This window comes from Alosa sapidissima, chromosome 2, assembly GCF_018492685.1.
Source record: "Alosa sapidissima isolate fAloSap1 chromosome 2, fAloSap1.pri, whole genome shotgun sequence".
NCBI lineage: Eukaryota > Metazoa > Chordata > Actinopteri > Clupeiformes > Clupeidae > Alosa > Alosa sapidissima.
This window is the reverse complement of record NC_055958.1, coordinates 28,654,294-28,669,402: the sequence shown is the minus strand read 5'-3', so window position 1 is coordinate 28,669,402 and position 15,109 is coordinate 28,654,294. Positions and strand designations below refer to the sequence as shown.

The 15,109-nt window shown below is 40.1% G+C and overlaps 1 protein-coding gene across 1 annotated transcript in view; it reads left to right on the top strand.

The window, feature by feature from the left end:
- LOC121697066 (E3 ubiquitin-protein ligase TRIM35-like) overlaps positions 1–462 on the top strand; it is a 36,605-nt gene extending 36,143 nt beyond the window's left edge. Inside the window, exon 3 of the mRNA XM_042078344.1 lies at positions 226–462. Within this exon, the coding sequence (XP_041934278.1) occupies positions 226–462 (237 nt within the window). The remainder of the gene's footprint in view (positions 1–225) is intronic.
- The last annotated feature ends 14,647 nt before the right edge of the window (positions 463–15,109 follow it).

Below are 15,109 nucleotides of genomic sequence, written 5' to 3'. Positions count from 1 at the left end.
CCTTGTTGTTCACCGTCATAGGAATGTCATCATCCTGTTAAGCCCGCCTTAAGACGCTCTAACAAAATAGAGCGCTGTGATTGAATGACGTCCACGGCGTCAGCCAATAGAAATTCCTATGGTTTGATACTAGACGTACAGGCTAGTAATGTGCGTCTAGATTTCTAGGCTAGGAGTATTTTTAAATTACAGCAAAATTAGGAATTTTATTATGTGATACACCAGACTCAGGCCAATCCCACGGAGAAGCTGATCAAGGAGGAGTTTGAGAAGCTTCACCAGTTTCTGCGGGATGAAGAGGCAGCCAAGATAGCTGCCCTGAGGAAGGAAGAGAAACAGAAGAGTAAGATGATGAAGAAGGAAATTGAGAAGATCAGCAGAGAGATCTCATCTATTTCAGATGCAATCAGAGACACAGTAAATGCAAAGAGAACTGATGGCATCACATTCCTAAAGGTATAATTCAGTGAATCTCAACTACATTAAAGGACCAGTATGTAGGAAATAATGGAAAATAAACTGTAACCATTTCAAAAATTGATCACCATATGTTGTCAGAGATTAAGGAAACACGATGAATTGAAGTAATGGCTTATTTGACAACATTACTCTAACCTGTAAAACCCCGTAAAACCAATGAAAAAAAATGAGTTACGGGGCGGAATCTCTTGGAATTTTCGTTTATGTTTTGAACGATTCATTCTAGAATAGCGTATTAATAATGGCTAGCGCGTCCTCCTATTTGGGTTGCCAAATTAGCAAAGGCCAATTGTCAACAGCTGTCAGTTGTAGTCATGAACGCCTACGAGAGGCAGGCAAATTTCCTAAATTAAAACAAGAAACAAATTAAGTGGACATCGGAGGAGCTTCCTGAGATGGTGACATCTTTGTGAAACGAAGAATATCAAATCTGACGCAGAACTGGCCATATTTCTCCACAACAGGTAGCCTATGCTAAACTTCATCTGCATCGCTAACTTCAGCTAAATATGTTACGTTGGTTGGAGAGGTATTTTTTGTTTCCACTGTTTCCGTAATGTGTAGCTGGGTCATGGTTGGAGAAACGTTAAAGCAGCTGCAGGTCAACTAACGTTAGCTAAGTCTTCATTACATCTGGCAACCCAGAAGAGGCTCGCGTCTGGTAGTCTTGAGAACGTTCACCAGTGTTTTGATTTTGGCCTACAGAACGTTCGGTAACAATCCTACAAATCGCACCTTTAATGTCTATTTCAGATGTTACAGATCTACTCACTGGATGATATATATATATATATATATATATATATATATATATATATATATATATTATATTGTACTTTTCTGTGATTATTTACACCCATTTACAGCAATGTAATGTTCCCAGCACTACAACAGCACAGTCAAAAGGTAAGTGATTTGGCCCCTGTCTCTCTTCTCTGTTGTGTCTGAACCCAAACCCAGCAGCACTGAATCCTGACTGTTATTCCAGAGCCCACTGCACTCTGCAAGATCCAGAAATGGTTTCAGGACCTTTGATTGATGTGGCAAAGCACCTGTGCAAGTACTGATAGTATATTTTTACTACCATATTTCATAAGGTGTGGTGGAAGGGGATGTGGCCTTTTGGTGCCATCAAGTCTGGTCAGCTTCTATTGTCTTTTAATTAAAACTACCCCCTTTCCTGGGAAGTTCCTCAGAGGCCTGGCCCCTCACTGTTCTACAAACATTAACATTTCACACCTGGTGATAGGCAAAAGGCCTTTAGACAGGCTTTCATTGAATTCAAGGATAAACAAAGGATGCTTGCATAGACTATAATGCTTATTCACAATTCTTTCAGTACAGAGTCTGGGAGAAGATGCAGTGTGTGGCTGAATATGTTGAGGGCTGATATATACACATACACACACCATTATAGATTGGTCCATCCTTCCATGACTCAAGTCACTCTGGAGCAGATTTGTACATTTGCAAACACAGTATTATCAGCGCCATGGCCAAACCATAGAAACCTCACGATTTGTCTCTTAATTTTACGTGCTATTTATCATACCTGTAGCTCATCGGGTAATCAGTGCCTTTCTCTGCCCCCTACCGCAATTTTTAACTGCTCACAACTGAACGGCATGATTCAATCACAGATTACAACTTTAAAAGAAATAGAAAGTTTAGCCGTCATGAAATAACACAATACATGATAAGAATAAATATCCATATTTATTCTGTTTTTCTTATAATATATTACTGTTAATACACTGCATATACACTACCAGTCAAAATGTTGGGGTCACTCAGAGATGTCCATTCCACGCCATTATAGATAGAATACCAGCTGAGATCAGTTGCATTTTTTTTTTTTAATCAAGGCATGCATTTTTCAGATTACATTATATGCTTACATAATTGCAAAAGGGTTCTCCAATGTTTTCTGTTAGACTTTTAAAATGATCTTTCTACAACAGTCGAGAACCCTTTTGCAATTATGTAAGCAGATAATGTAATCTGAAAACTGCCCTCTTTACTTACACACAGGCCCTAGCCTATTTACTCAGCTCCCAAAGTTATCCATCGAGAGTTTTCAGCTGGATTTGGTAACCCAATATAAGTATTGTCATTTAAATAATAAAAGACATACATATTTTGTGTCTTTTATTATGTAATGTGTCACCAGTTGATGACACCCAACCAGATGATCCCAGTTACACCACCACAACAGTCATTTTTATAAGAAAATTACAATCTTTATTTTCTCTTACAGGTAAAATATAGTTCAGATCTAAACAGCAGTGGAATGTGCTTGCTGGGACAAAGTTAGCTAGGATCAGTAGATCAAGGCCAACACTCCCACCCCTATTAAGTCGGGGAAAAAACACATCATTCACAAACACGGCACACAAGGGCAATACATGTGTCACCGCACACAATAGACACCCTTAGACTATACAATTTTGTTCAACTGCCCTCACAACTCCCGCATCAACTCGGACTCGAAGGCACCCCCTCGGTCGGATAGGAAGCGCTCGGGACACCCAAAAGTCTAGATAAAGCTTCCCCATAGTGCCTTGGTGACTGATCCTGGGTTGGCACTGCAAAAGCATAGCGGGAAAACTTCCGCATCTGAGGAGTAAACTGTGAATGCATCTCACTTGTTGGTTGGGCATGCTGTTGCTTCCAAATACTCAGTTATTAAAGGTCCGAGTCTGCCTGCTGCACCCTCTGCCAGTAACTTAATGGGGTGGCTTCTGATGGGATGGGCTCTGATGTCCGGGGGACAGACGGTCTCCGGTGATGGACACAAGATCTGAACTGCATTCACCCTTGACTCATTGGGAAGCAGGGACAAGGCATCAGTGTTGCCATTCCTACTACCAGGGTGGTACTTGGTTGTGTACTTGAAATACGCCACCTGGGCCACCCAGTGTTGTTCAGTGGCCCCCAGAGTTGATGTCTCTAGGTGGACCAGCAGGTTATTGTCCGTGTAGATTTCAACCTCAGCTCCCCAGAGGTAATCCTTGAACTTCTCTGTGACTGCCCACTTGAGTCCCAGCAACTCCAGCTTGAATGAACTGTAGTTTTTGTCATTACATTCTGCTGGATTGAGGCTGCGACTCACATAGGCAATCACCTGTTCATGTCCCTCTTGGACTTGTGATAACACAGCCCCCAGACTGTCTAGGCTGGCGTCAACATGCAACCTGAAGGGCAAACTGGAGTCAGCGTAAGCCTGGATTGGGGCCTCGAGCAGCGCTTCCTTCAGTCGATCGAAAGTAGCCTGGCATACTTCGGTCTACTGGATCGGGGCATTCCTTGCCCCAGTTGTACCCTCTAGCAGTCAATGTAGGGGGGCGGCGTTTAAAAAAAAGCCAGGGATGAAACGCCTGTAGTAGCCCGCGAAGCCAAGGAAAGAGCGGATTTGTCTCACGGTGCTCAGAACAGTCCACTCTCTCACCGTGGCTGTTTTCTCCGGGTCAGTGGCCACCCCATGTTGACTCACCACATGCCCCAGATAACCAACCTTCCTCTGGAAGAGACGCCACTTCTGTGGCTGGAGCTTCAATCCATGGGTCTGGAGAAAAACTTGTAACAAATGGGCCAGGTGACTATCAAAGGAAGTGGAAAACATGATTACATCATCTAAATATAAGAAAAAGTCATTCACTCGGCCTCCAAGACAATGTTGCATTAGCCGTTGGAACGTGGCTAGGGCATTGCACAGGCCAAGAGTCATCCTCTCAAACTCATATAGGCCTAAGGGTGTCTTTTCCTGGTCCCGAAGGTCCACTTCAACCTGCCAGTACCCACAAGCCAAGTCTAAAGTAGAGTACCAGGCTACCTTCTTCAGTGTGGTCAAAGACTCTGATCCGGGACAAAGGGAAAGCATCTTTATGCATTTGCGAAGCAAATACCATGGACCACTTCCGCAGCAAAGATGCAAGTTGGTCTTGTTCGTCCTCAGTCAGGCCTTCCCCCAGTAGAGACAATGTCGGGTGGTCCTCTTTTGGCCCCATGCTCACTGATCTGACCGCCACCTCCACCACCGTTGGTTTTGGATGGGTGAAGACTAGCTCAGTTTGGCTCCTCACCTCTTCAGCCTCCACTTGGGCCACAGCAGCAAGGGGAGGTCCCTGAGGAATCTGGATGGGGAAAGGATTAGGGTTACAGACAGATGTAAAGCGACCCTACCTTGATGCATCCATGTCAGGGTCCTGGCTACTCTCCATTCGTGACCCCAGTCATCCACATCTTCTGCCAACACCCAGCTATAGGCTTGGCCCGCACCCTGCGGCACACAAGTCCAAACCACCATCACCGTCTCTGGGGGCAGGACAACAGGTGGCTGGCGCTCCAGCTTGGCGACTCCCTGCAACCTTGGCGTGGCCGTGCACCAGAGTCTTCCTACAGACAGGCTTTTGCCCCAGGCTTCTCCAGCAATCTGGATGGTGGTCAACCTGAAGGTGCCCTCTCATGGGTGGCTACCCTGAAAGACCTGTGCCCAACAGTCGGAAATAACATTCATGGCAAGGGTGGCCAGATTCAGTACTGCTTCTCCAGATCCCGTTCCTCTGCCAGGTAGTCTTTTTATCCCTCCCGCAACTATGAGCATAGCCAACCACAATGTGGTTAGCCCATTCCCCCCTCTGTTCTCTCGGCATGGATGTCAGAGGAGTTCCTGAGAGAGCAGAACTGTCACCATCCCGATCACATGAAACCATACATAAATAAAAAAAAAGTTACTTCCTCTACTGCAGCGGTTCCCAAACTTTTTTTCCACGGACCACCTTCTACATCCTGATTCGGCTCGTGTACCCCCACCATCCGAAAAGTAGCACATTCTATTGACGCATTCCAGGCATCATGTTTAATTAGCCACCCTACATGATAACAATTACAAAATCAAAATGTGCAACTGGTCTATGAGCTCTCACGCTAAAAAACAGTGTGGAGAACAACATTAGACTGGTTAGACCTCACTGCAAACCACGCACTATGGCTTTGGGCAGTCTATCCTATATGCCTCATCATAGGCTACTTTTGTTTTCTTCACGCAGTCCTTTCTGTCTCGTCCTTTCTTTTATCCCCCTGCGCTCCACCTGCACCTTCATCATTCTGCCCCCATCCCATCATTACCTGTCTCCTGCTTTGTTTCTCTCGCTTCTCTTCTTCGATCGCTTTAATTAGTCCTTTTGGACACCCCTCACACATTATCAATAGAAGTTCAAATAACACTCGTATTCTATTTTCAACTGTTGATAAATTAACAAATCCCCCCTCACAATTAGCGCCTGAACTTCTCTCAACTAATAAATGCAATGAGTTTTCATCTTTTTTTAAAGGTAAAATTGACAAAATCAGACTCAACATATCTGCTCAATTACAAATTCAACAATCTGAACTTCCAGCAACAAACAGAGGGAAACTAAACTTGATGTCAGAGTTCAGCTTGATAGACTACGAAACACTTGAAAAAACGGTACAGAATCTCAGCTCGTCTTAGACACTCTGCCTACAAATTTCTTCAAAACTGTTTTTCATCTCATAGCGGCGGATGTCTGGATGCCTCCATGCTAAACAATTACAGGCCCATATCCAATCTACCTTTTATTGGCAAAATTATTGAAAAAGTAGTCTTTAATCAATTAACCACCTTCCTAACATCAAATGGGTATTTTGATTACTTTCAGTCTGGTTTTCGGGCAAATCACAGCACTGAAACAGCTCTCATTAAAGTTTACAATGACATACGCCTAAACACAAATTCAGGTAAAACATCAGTCCTAGTGCTACTGGATCTTAGTGCAGCATTTGACACTGTTGATCACAATATTTTACTACACAGACTAGAACACTGGGTTGGATTTACAGGCATAGTTATCAGCTGGCTAAAATCATATCTACAAGAAAGGAGCTTCTTTGATGCCATCGGAAACTGTACCTCAACACCAACGTCCTTGACCTGTGGTGTTCCCCAGGGGTCGATCTTAGGGCCACTATTATTCAACCTCTATATGCTCCCACTTGGACAAATCATCCAAAATAACTTGATTTCATATCATAGCTATGCAGATGACACACAAATTTACTTAGCTCTGTCACCAAACGACTATGGTCCTCTTGAATCTATGTGTCAGTGTATAGAACAAATCAACACCTGGATGTCTCAAAATTTTCTTCAGCTGAACAAAGAAAAAACTGAAGTAATTGTATTTGGTAAAAAGGAGGAAAGACTTAGGGTTGCCACTCTCCTTGACACAAAAGGGTTGAAGGCTAAGGTTACAGTTAAAAATCTTGGTGTATTAATTGACAGTGATCTAAATTTCAACAGCCACATGAAAGCGACAACTAAATCAGCTTTTTACCACCTCAAAAATATTGCCAGACTCAGAGGGCTGATGTCAAAATATGATTTAGAAAAACTCATTCATGCATTTATCTCCAGCAGGGTTGATTAGTGCAATGGACTGTTCACAGGCCTTCCTAAAAAGACTATTAAATAGCTTCAGATGATACAAAATGCAGCAGCTAGGATTCTAACAAAAACTAAAAGAACTGACCAGATTACTCCAGTCCCAGTCCTCCACATTACTCTAAGTCCTTGCACTGGCTTCCAGTAAGTCACAGAATAGCTCTATTGCTTGTTTATAAATCAGTAAATGGAGCAGGACCTAAATACCTGTCAGACATGCTTCAGCAGTACACACCTTCTCATCCTCTCAGGTCCCAGGTGAAAAACCTGCTAGTAAAACCTACTGTTAGAACTAAACATGGTGAAGCAGCTTTTAGCTGCTATGCGGCTCAGCTGTGGAATCAACTTTCGGATGACATCAAAAAGGCCCCAACTGTAGCCAGTTTTAAATCTAGACTTAAGACAAAACTGTTCTCAGATGCTTTCTGCTAACTGTGAGTTACAAATTCTGAATCTGCCTTGATAATTATTCTACTTTATCTTTTATTACTTTTTTTACTACTTTTGCCTTTGTTTTTTGCTTACTAATTATCCTTTATTTTTAAATTATTTTACCTTGTGTTTTATGTTTTCTTTTTATTATGATCTTTACCTTTTATTCTTTGACTATATTGCCTTTGCTTTTTATTTGTTATTATTGTTTGTTTTTGTTTATGTAAAGCACATTGAATGACCTCTGTGTATGAAATGCGCTATATAAATAAACTTGACTTGACTTGATATAAACAATTAGACTCTGAACACTTTTTCTAGAAAAGTTACATATGAAGTGAATAAACTCTTTGCATCCGATAAAAAAACTCAACTGAATTACAACCTGTCAAAGGATGAAAAAGAAGCATTAAAATGTCTGTCAACTAACAACGAAATCATCATCAAAAGAGCAGATAAAGGAAGAGCAGTGGTAGTGTGGGGCAGAGACCAGTACATCACTGAGGCCATGCGTCAACTGGATAACCGTGAGTACTATCAGCCACTACCATCTAATCCAGTAGAACAAATTAAGAGTGAACTAGAAGAGATGCTCAAACATGCAAAAAGTGAAGACTGGATTTCTAAAAAAAGAACATGATTTCTACTGTGTAAATACCCAAGAATTGCTTCTTTTTACATGCTTCCTAAAATTCACAAGAACTTGGAGAACCCACCAGGAAGGCCAATCATAAGTGGCAATGGGTCAGTTACTGAACCGGCATCCAAGTTTGTTGATTTTCATATTAAGCAATTTGTAATAGACTTGCCCTCCTTTATCCAAGACAGCACATTTGTGTTAAATAAGATCAAAGAAATAAAAAACATTGGTACTGCCTTTCTAGTGACAATGGATGTTGAGTCACTATATACGAACATTGATCACAAAGAAGGATTAAAGGCATTGTCACATTACTTGGAGAAGAGACCACCAGAACAGATGCCCCCAGCAGAGTTTACCTTAAAATTAACAGAATGGACTCTAACTAACAATGTTTTCCTATTTCAAAATAAAGTCTTTAAACAGATAAAAGGTACAGCAATGGGAGCTTGGTTTGCACCAAATTATTCAAATTTATTTATGGGTCTTTGGGAGGAAACATTTGTCTATTCGAATCTAAATGAATTTGTCAATAAGATTGTGTGGTGGGGTAGGTATATTGACGATGTTCTCCTTATATGGTCTGGGTCACAGCAAGAGCTGTTACAGTTTCATGCATATCTTAACAACACTAATCCTAATTTGAAGCTGAGTCTAGAGTTCTCATTAACAAAGATCCATTTTCTAGATCTGAAGATATCAAAAGATGACACAGGAGAATTGCACACGTCCATGTTTAGAAAACCCACTGATCGTAATACCATACCGAGAGCAGAAAGCTACCACCCACCTTGGTTAATAGAGAATATCCCTTTTGGCCAATTTCAAAGGATTAAACGCATATGTGACTCTGAAGACATTTTTGATAGAAATGCTCAGTATATGATTCAAAGGTTTAAGAAAAGAGGGTATAAACACAAGACCTTAGATACAGCCTACAGTAGAGTTAAAGAAATTAGCAGAGAACAGGTGTTGGTTCAGAAACAGAGGCGACAACAAGAGCCAAACCAAGTCTATTTTGTTACACAGTATAGTAGTCAAGCCAATAAAATAAAGCAAATAATCAAGAAGAATTGGGACATAATAAAAAGTGATACTTTCTTGAGAGATGCACTGCCGGAGGTACCCACTATCGCCTTTAAACGAGCCCCTACTCTAAAAGATAGTCTTGTGAAAAGCTGTATGCCTCATATAGAGAACAACACCTGGCTAGGCAAAAAAAGAGGTAACTATAAGTGTGTAAACTGTAATCACTGTAACAATATGGTCAGAACCAGTATTTTTACAGATGTGATATCAAATCGAGAATACAGTATACACTCATTTATTAACTGTAATACCTCATTTGTTGTCTATAGACTTGAATGTCCCTGTGGCTGTTTTTATATTGGAAGAACCAAGCGTAAGCTAAAAGAGAGATTAGCAGAGCACAAATATGCTATAAGAACAAGCAACCAACAATACCCTATGGCTCTACGTTACAAAGAGGCGAACCATGGAAGCAGTGATACTCTAAAAATCTTTGGGATAGAACATGTTAAAATATCACCAAGAGGGGGGGATAGACTAAAAAAAACTTTTGCAAAGAGAATCCTTTTGGATTTATACTTTAAAAGCTAACCAATACCCTGGTCTAAACTTAGAATTGGATTTTTCTCCTTTTTTGTAACTGACTATACACATGTTAATGTTTTGCTATGTATGTGTATCTATATTGAAATTGTAAAGTGTATCTTGATGTGGACAATGTGGACAGTAGTGAAATGTTGAAAGTGCAAAATCATTTAACATCTGAAACTGCACATATTTATTAGATCATGAAATGAAATCTTTCTCACAAAGTAACCTGTATTTGTAACATGAAATGAAATCTTTTCCACAATGTAACCTGTATCTGTAACATGAAATGAAATTAAATATTTTTCACAATGTAACCCGTATGTGTAACTTGTTTTATATAATGTAACCTGTTACTATACGTGTTCATTTATATTGATATTTTAAACTATATCTTGATGTGGAAATTGGTAAAATATTGTAAATGTGATTTTTATCTTTACTAAAGTAACTTGTAATTGCACTCTGCCAGGTAACACCTGTGCAGATGAACACCTGTGCTTCTAGGTCATGTGACCACATGCAGACATAAAGCATGCAGCCTACGGACTGCCATTTTGAATTTGCCCTGAAGAAGGCCACAGAGGCCGAAACATGTTGGCATGTTTTTTAATGGATAGCCAAATTTAAAATAAAGGCTTTTTTATTTTTCCTTTTGAGTGCCTCAGAATTACTGTTTATGTTGACTTGACTTGACTTGACTCTGACACTAGATTAGACCAATAACTGGTCAGAGCAGGCTCCTATGCTCCTCAGGTTTATATGTGATGGGATCATGGGCAGGTGCCCTGTGTTCCCCAGGTCAAGCATTGTATGTTTCCAGGGTCCTCCAGCTTTATAAAGCACATAATAGGTACCTGAATGAGCATAGGTCCCAGGATACATAGGACACTGGGAATATAGGGCCTTATGAAGATGGCAAGTTACTTAGTTGCATGCTGTGATAAAAATATGTTTAACAGCACTAACCAAACACACCTCTCCACTTGTGTGTTTGATGCCAGACAGGCTCATATGGTAATGCTGTTGTATATGCATTTAGAACCTTACTTAATCCAGTAGTAAAATTAATCAAATTTAGCAATATAGTGGACATCACACCCCTCTGACACTAGATTAGGCCAATAACTGAGGTCAGAGCAGGCTCCTATGCTCCTCAGGTTTATATGTGATGGGATCATGGACAGGTGCCCTGTGTTCCCCAGGTCAAGCATTGTATGTTTACAGGGTCCTCCAGCTTTTTAAAGCACATAATAGGTACCCGAATGAGCATAGGTTCCAGGATACATAGGACACTGGGAACATAGGGCCTTATGAATATAAGGCCTTTGGAGCATAGGGACCAGGTAACATAGGTTCACTTCATTTAGTGACCTTAACAATACCACTGAGCAAAGGAGACCAATTGCTGGTCCAATGGAAAGGCAATTAATGGCATTGGAAGTATGGCAGTAGACTTGCAGGGCAATCTGTTGTGTAATTAATTAATTAGATAAATAATGAATTATAAAATTAAATAATATAATAATAAACAAACAAACAAACAGACAACTAACATCACTTTTTGTAACATTTGTGATTGCTGTTGTATTGTAGGGTGGTCTTGTTTATACTAGAGTCATAATAGTGTGATATAATGCCTTTTCTATGTATGTAAAAATCGGCACACTTATAATATAATAGAGAATTGCAGAGGCAATGTTGAGCATTGTATTGTGATACAAAATTAAAAGTAAAGAACAGACCTGGGACAATGTCCCCTTATCATCTCTGACTGGAATTTATTGAAAATTAGATGATTGCACAATGAAATGTCTGAAAATCCCTAAAATCGGACTATGTTTTTTCCCAATGGTCACAATTGTGACCAAGCATAAAACACTCCCTTTCACCCACTTTTTCAGGAAAATTTGAAAAAATAGTAATTGATTACGTCAAAGGGTTACTCAAGACACATGATTTTGATATATTCAAGTCTGGGAAAAATTTGGGATTAAACGGGTTAATTTCACGTTTCCATATCATTATAACCCAATTCAAAATTATTTATTATTTATGAATGAATTTGATTATTAATTAATTAATCATTTTTAACACCTTTCCGACATTGCCCTTTTCATCTCACATACCCCCTAGTGGCAGCTCACGTACGTACCACAGTTTGGGAATCCCTGCTCTACTGTAAAAACAGTCTGTAATGTCCATCATTTCAAACAGTCCTCCAACATTGTCCTATTTACATGTTGTGACTAGTATAATTACTATGTGTACAAAATGTCAATGTAAACTGAGACACAGCTATTTTCTAAGCACATGCTTGGAATTTTCATTCAGGTGAAGCACTGCGCTAGCGGCTAATGTGTAAATAGACAAACAAAAATAGAATAAAACATTACATAAAATGATGATACTAATAAAAAACAATATACAAGACAGAATGGTGTGAGACGTTAGTGTCCCCGTTACTGGGCAACTGAGTGACATCATGGCATGAACGCTGTGAGGTAAACGTGTTCTAAAGCCTTGCAACTGTGACTTGACATAACCAATCTTTTGAAATGGATACGTTCAGTTCATGCATCTTGTCTCTGCAATGGTTTAGTCTCATCGCCAATGTTTGGTGTGAATTGGCCTTGACTTGAGGTCAAGTGTGTTCTTTCTTTTTGCAGCTCCTACAATTCTGGATCTCAACACTGCACACCGAAATCTTATTGTGTCTGGGGATCTGATGGGTGTACAATATAGTGAACAGAGTCAACAGCTTCCCGACAACACAGAGAGATTTGATGAGTATACCAGTGTCCTGGGCTCTGTGGGCTATATCTCAGGGATACACTGCTGGGATGTGGAGGTTGGAGACAACCCATGCTGGGAAGTGGGTGTGATGGCAGATTCTGCCCAAGTAAAGGAAACAACAGAAGAGGATGAGTATGAAACTAATCGTTGGATTATGGGTTATGCTGATAATAAGTATATAGCACATTCTGGATCGGTGTCTCTAAAGCGTACAATAACTGAAAAGCCCCTCATTCCCCTCAAAGTGAAACAGAAACCCAAAAGGATCAGAGTGCAACAGAACTTGGACAGAGGAAGGGTTTCATTCTCTGACCCTGATAATAAAACACAGTTGCACACATTCACGCACAAGTTTTGGTTTTGGAACGACAAAGAAAAAGTGTTTCCCTATTTTAAAACCAAGTCTTCTCTGAAGATCTTACCAGTGAAGAACTCTGTGACAGTTACAGTAGGGCAGCCCAGTTAGAGTTCAGACATCTGCTGCAGTGTATCTCCTGCAGGACTGAAATCCTGATCCAACCTGAGTTTCCCCCAACAGTAATGTGTTTGATAATTGGTGCTACACTAAACATGCAACAGGGTTGACCTAAAGTGCTTCAGAAATGGAGATAAATATGTGATATTATTGGTAGTAATTGATATAGTGCTAGTAATAAAATAAAATAAGGAAAGGAAAATAAAAACTAAATTAAAAATGTGACTTCACAAATAAAAACCATGGGGGAAATTACAGTGCTGGGTCTTTAGGACTTGATATGGGTAGGGGCAACAGGGAAGGCCCAGTCACCTTTAGTTTTGAGGCATGAGTTGGGGACAGAAATTAGTTTTGGGGAAGAAGACCTAAGTGACCTTGGAACACAGTATGGACTTACAAGATATATACATGTATTGTGGTTCCAACCCTTATCAAAATATTAGGCTTCTAAGGCAGTGGTTCTCAACCTTTTTTCAGTGATGTACCCCCTGTGAAATATTTTTTCATCCAAGTACCCCCTTACCAGCGCAAGAATTTTTAGTTGAGAAAAAAAGACTTAAAACAGAGCACTGTGACATCAGTGTCTAATTTATTAAACTGTGGAACCACGACCCCAATCTATAAACTTCAATCATCACTCCATCGTTTGAGTTTTGACAGTGATTGACAGGTGATGGCGAGTGGCATGTGACAGATTGGGTCCATCTTGGTATGGGGGGGACTGGGTTTTTAGGATAATAAAATTGAATAGCCTACTGAAATCTAAAATTAATTTTATGAACTTATATTTCCCTGAAATAGTTATTAAATAATTGTTTTTAAAGTATTTTTGCATGGATTCTACTTTTTAAATCTATGTATATTTTAACCCTCAGCTGTTTTTAGGGCATTTTCACTACCTTTATTCATACTGATTTATTGTGGTTACTGGTCACAGTGCCACACACACATATTATATATTGTTTTATTCAGCAGAGTCTAGGCTATCCAGGTCTGCCATCATTTCATGTATTAGTACTATTAGCATTGATTTTATTTTGAAAGAATTAAAATATAAAAAGCGTATTATAAAAATGCTGAGCTTATATTTTGACATGTATCTCACCACAGCAAGCTCATAGCTCTACATGCATTTCATGTGTGTGTAGGGCAGACTGTCCTGAATCTGGCAAGATCATTGCCATGGTGGAGAAATTCTCTGGGGCTGAGCAATTTACAGACATATGTGGTGTGTGCCTTACAGAAATAAATGCCATTTTTTTATTTAGTGATTCTGCGCTCCATATCTGTGACACGAACTGATCTGACCTGACTTGACCCGAGTTTACGGGTTATAGCCTGTGTGTGCCTATGGTGTCTGCACTCATGATTGTCTACAACTTTTTACTGCATTGCCATGAACAAAGTAAAGGCAAAAAAGGTGTTTCTTTGCCGAACAAATTGGGATGCATTAGGATCTCAAAACCGGATTATGAACATTCTTTGCCATAGAGAAACACACAAGCGTTGGATTATAAACATGCTTTGCTACAAATACAGACAAAAACGTGAGGTAAGTCGAGCTATATGAAGTAATTATTTTGCCGTCACTTCGTCTGTTTTATAACCCAGAAGGATGTACTTGGTATCAAATGATAGCTCCTTGTCTCCTCTTTCATCTGACATGCGTGGCATATCTATCCGATCACGGGTCCGCGAGTAATTCGAGAGTAATGGGTGTGCAGCATTGGTTTTTGTACATGACGTTATTATTTTGTAGTCACATAGTCTGATTTCATAAGCCAGAAGGATCAACATACTTGCTATCAATGGATAGCCCTGTGTCTCCTCTTTCATATGTTATGCTTGCCATATCTACTGTATGCGTTCACGGGTTCGCAGTAATTCAAACAAGAGTAATGGGTGCGCAGGTGAACGCAGAGAAGTAAGGACTATAAATATGATGCAATTTGATTTAATTTAATTTAATGATTTTCATTATTTTCATACTTTAACGTACATACAAGTGCGTTGTCTCGTTGGAAAGCCCCACTTCTGCTCTGTCACGCAATAAAGGTTTCATCTCGCTGCGATGAACAGTTGCGGAGCAACGTAACAGAGAAGAAAGGGTGTTTTTTGACGCACTTTGCATCAATCGGGTTCCAAGGGTTAAAATCTCACATACCCCCTGGAGTGCCTTCATGTACCCCCCATTTGAGAACCACTG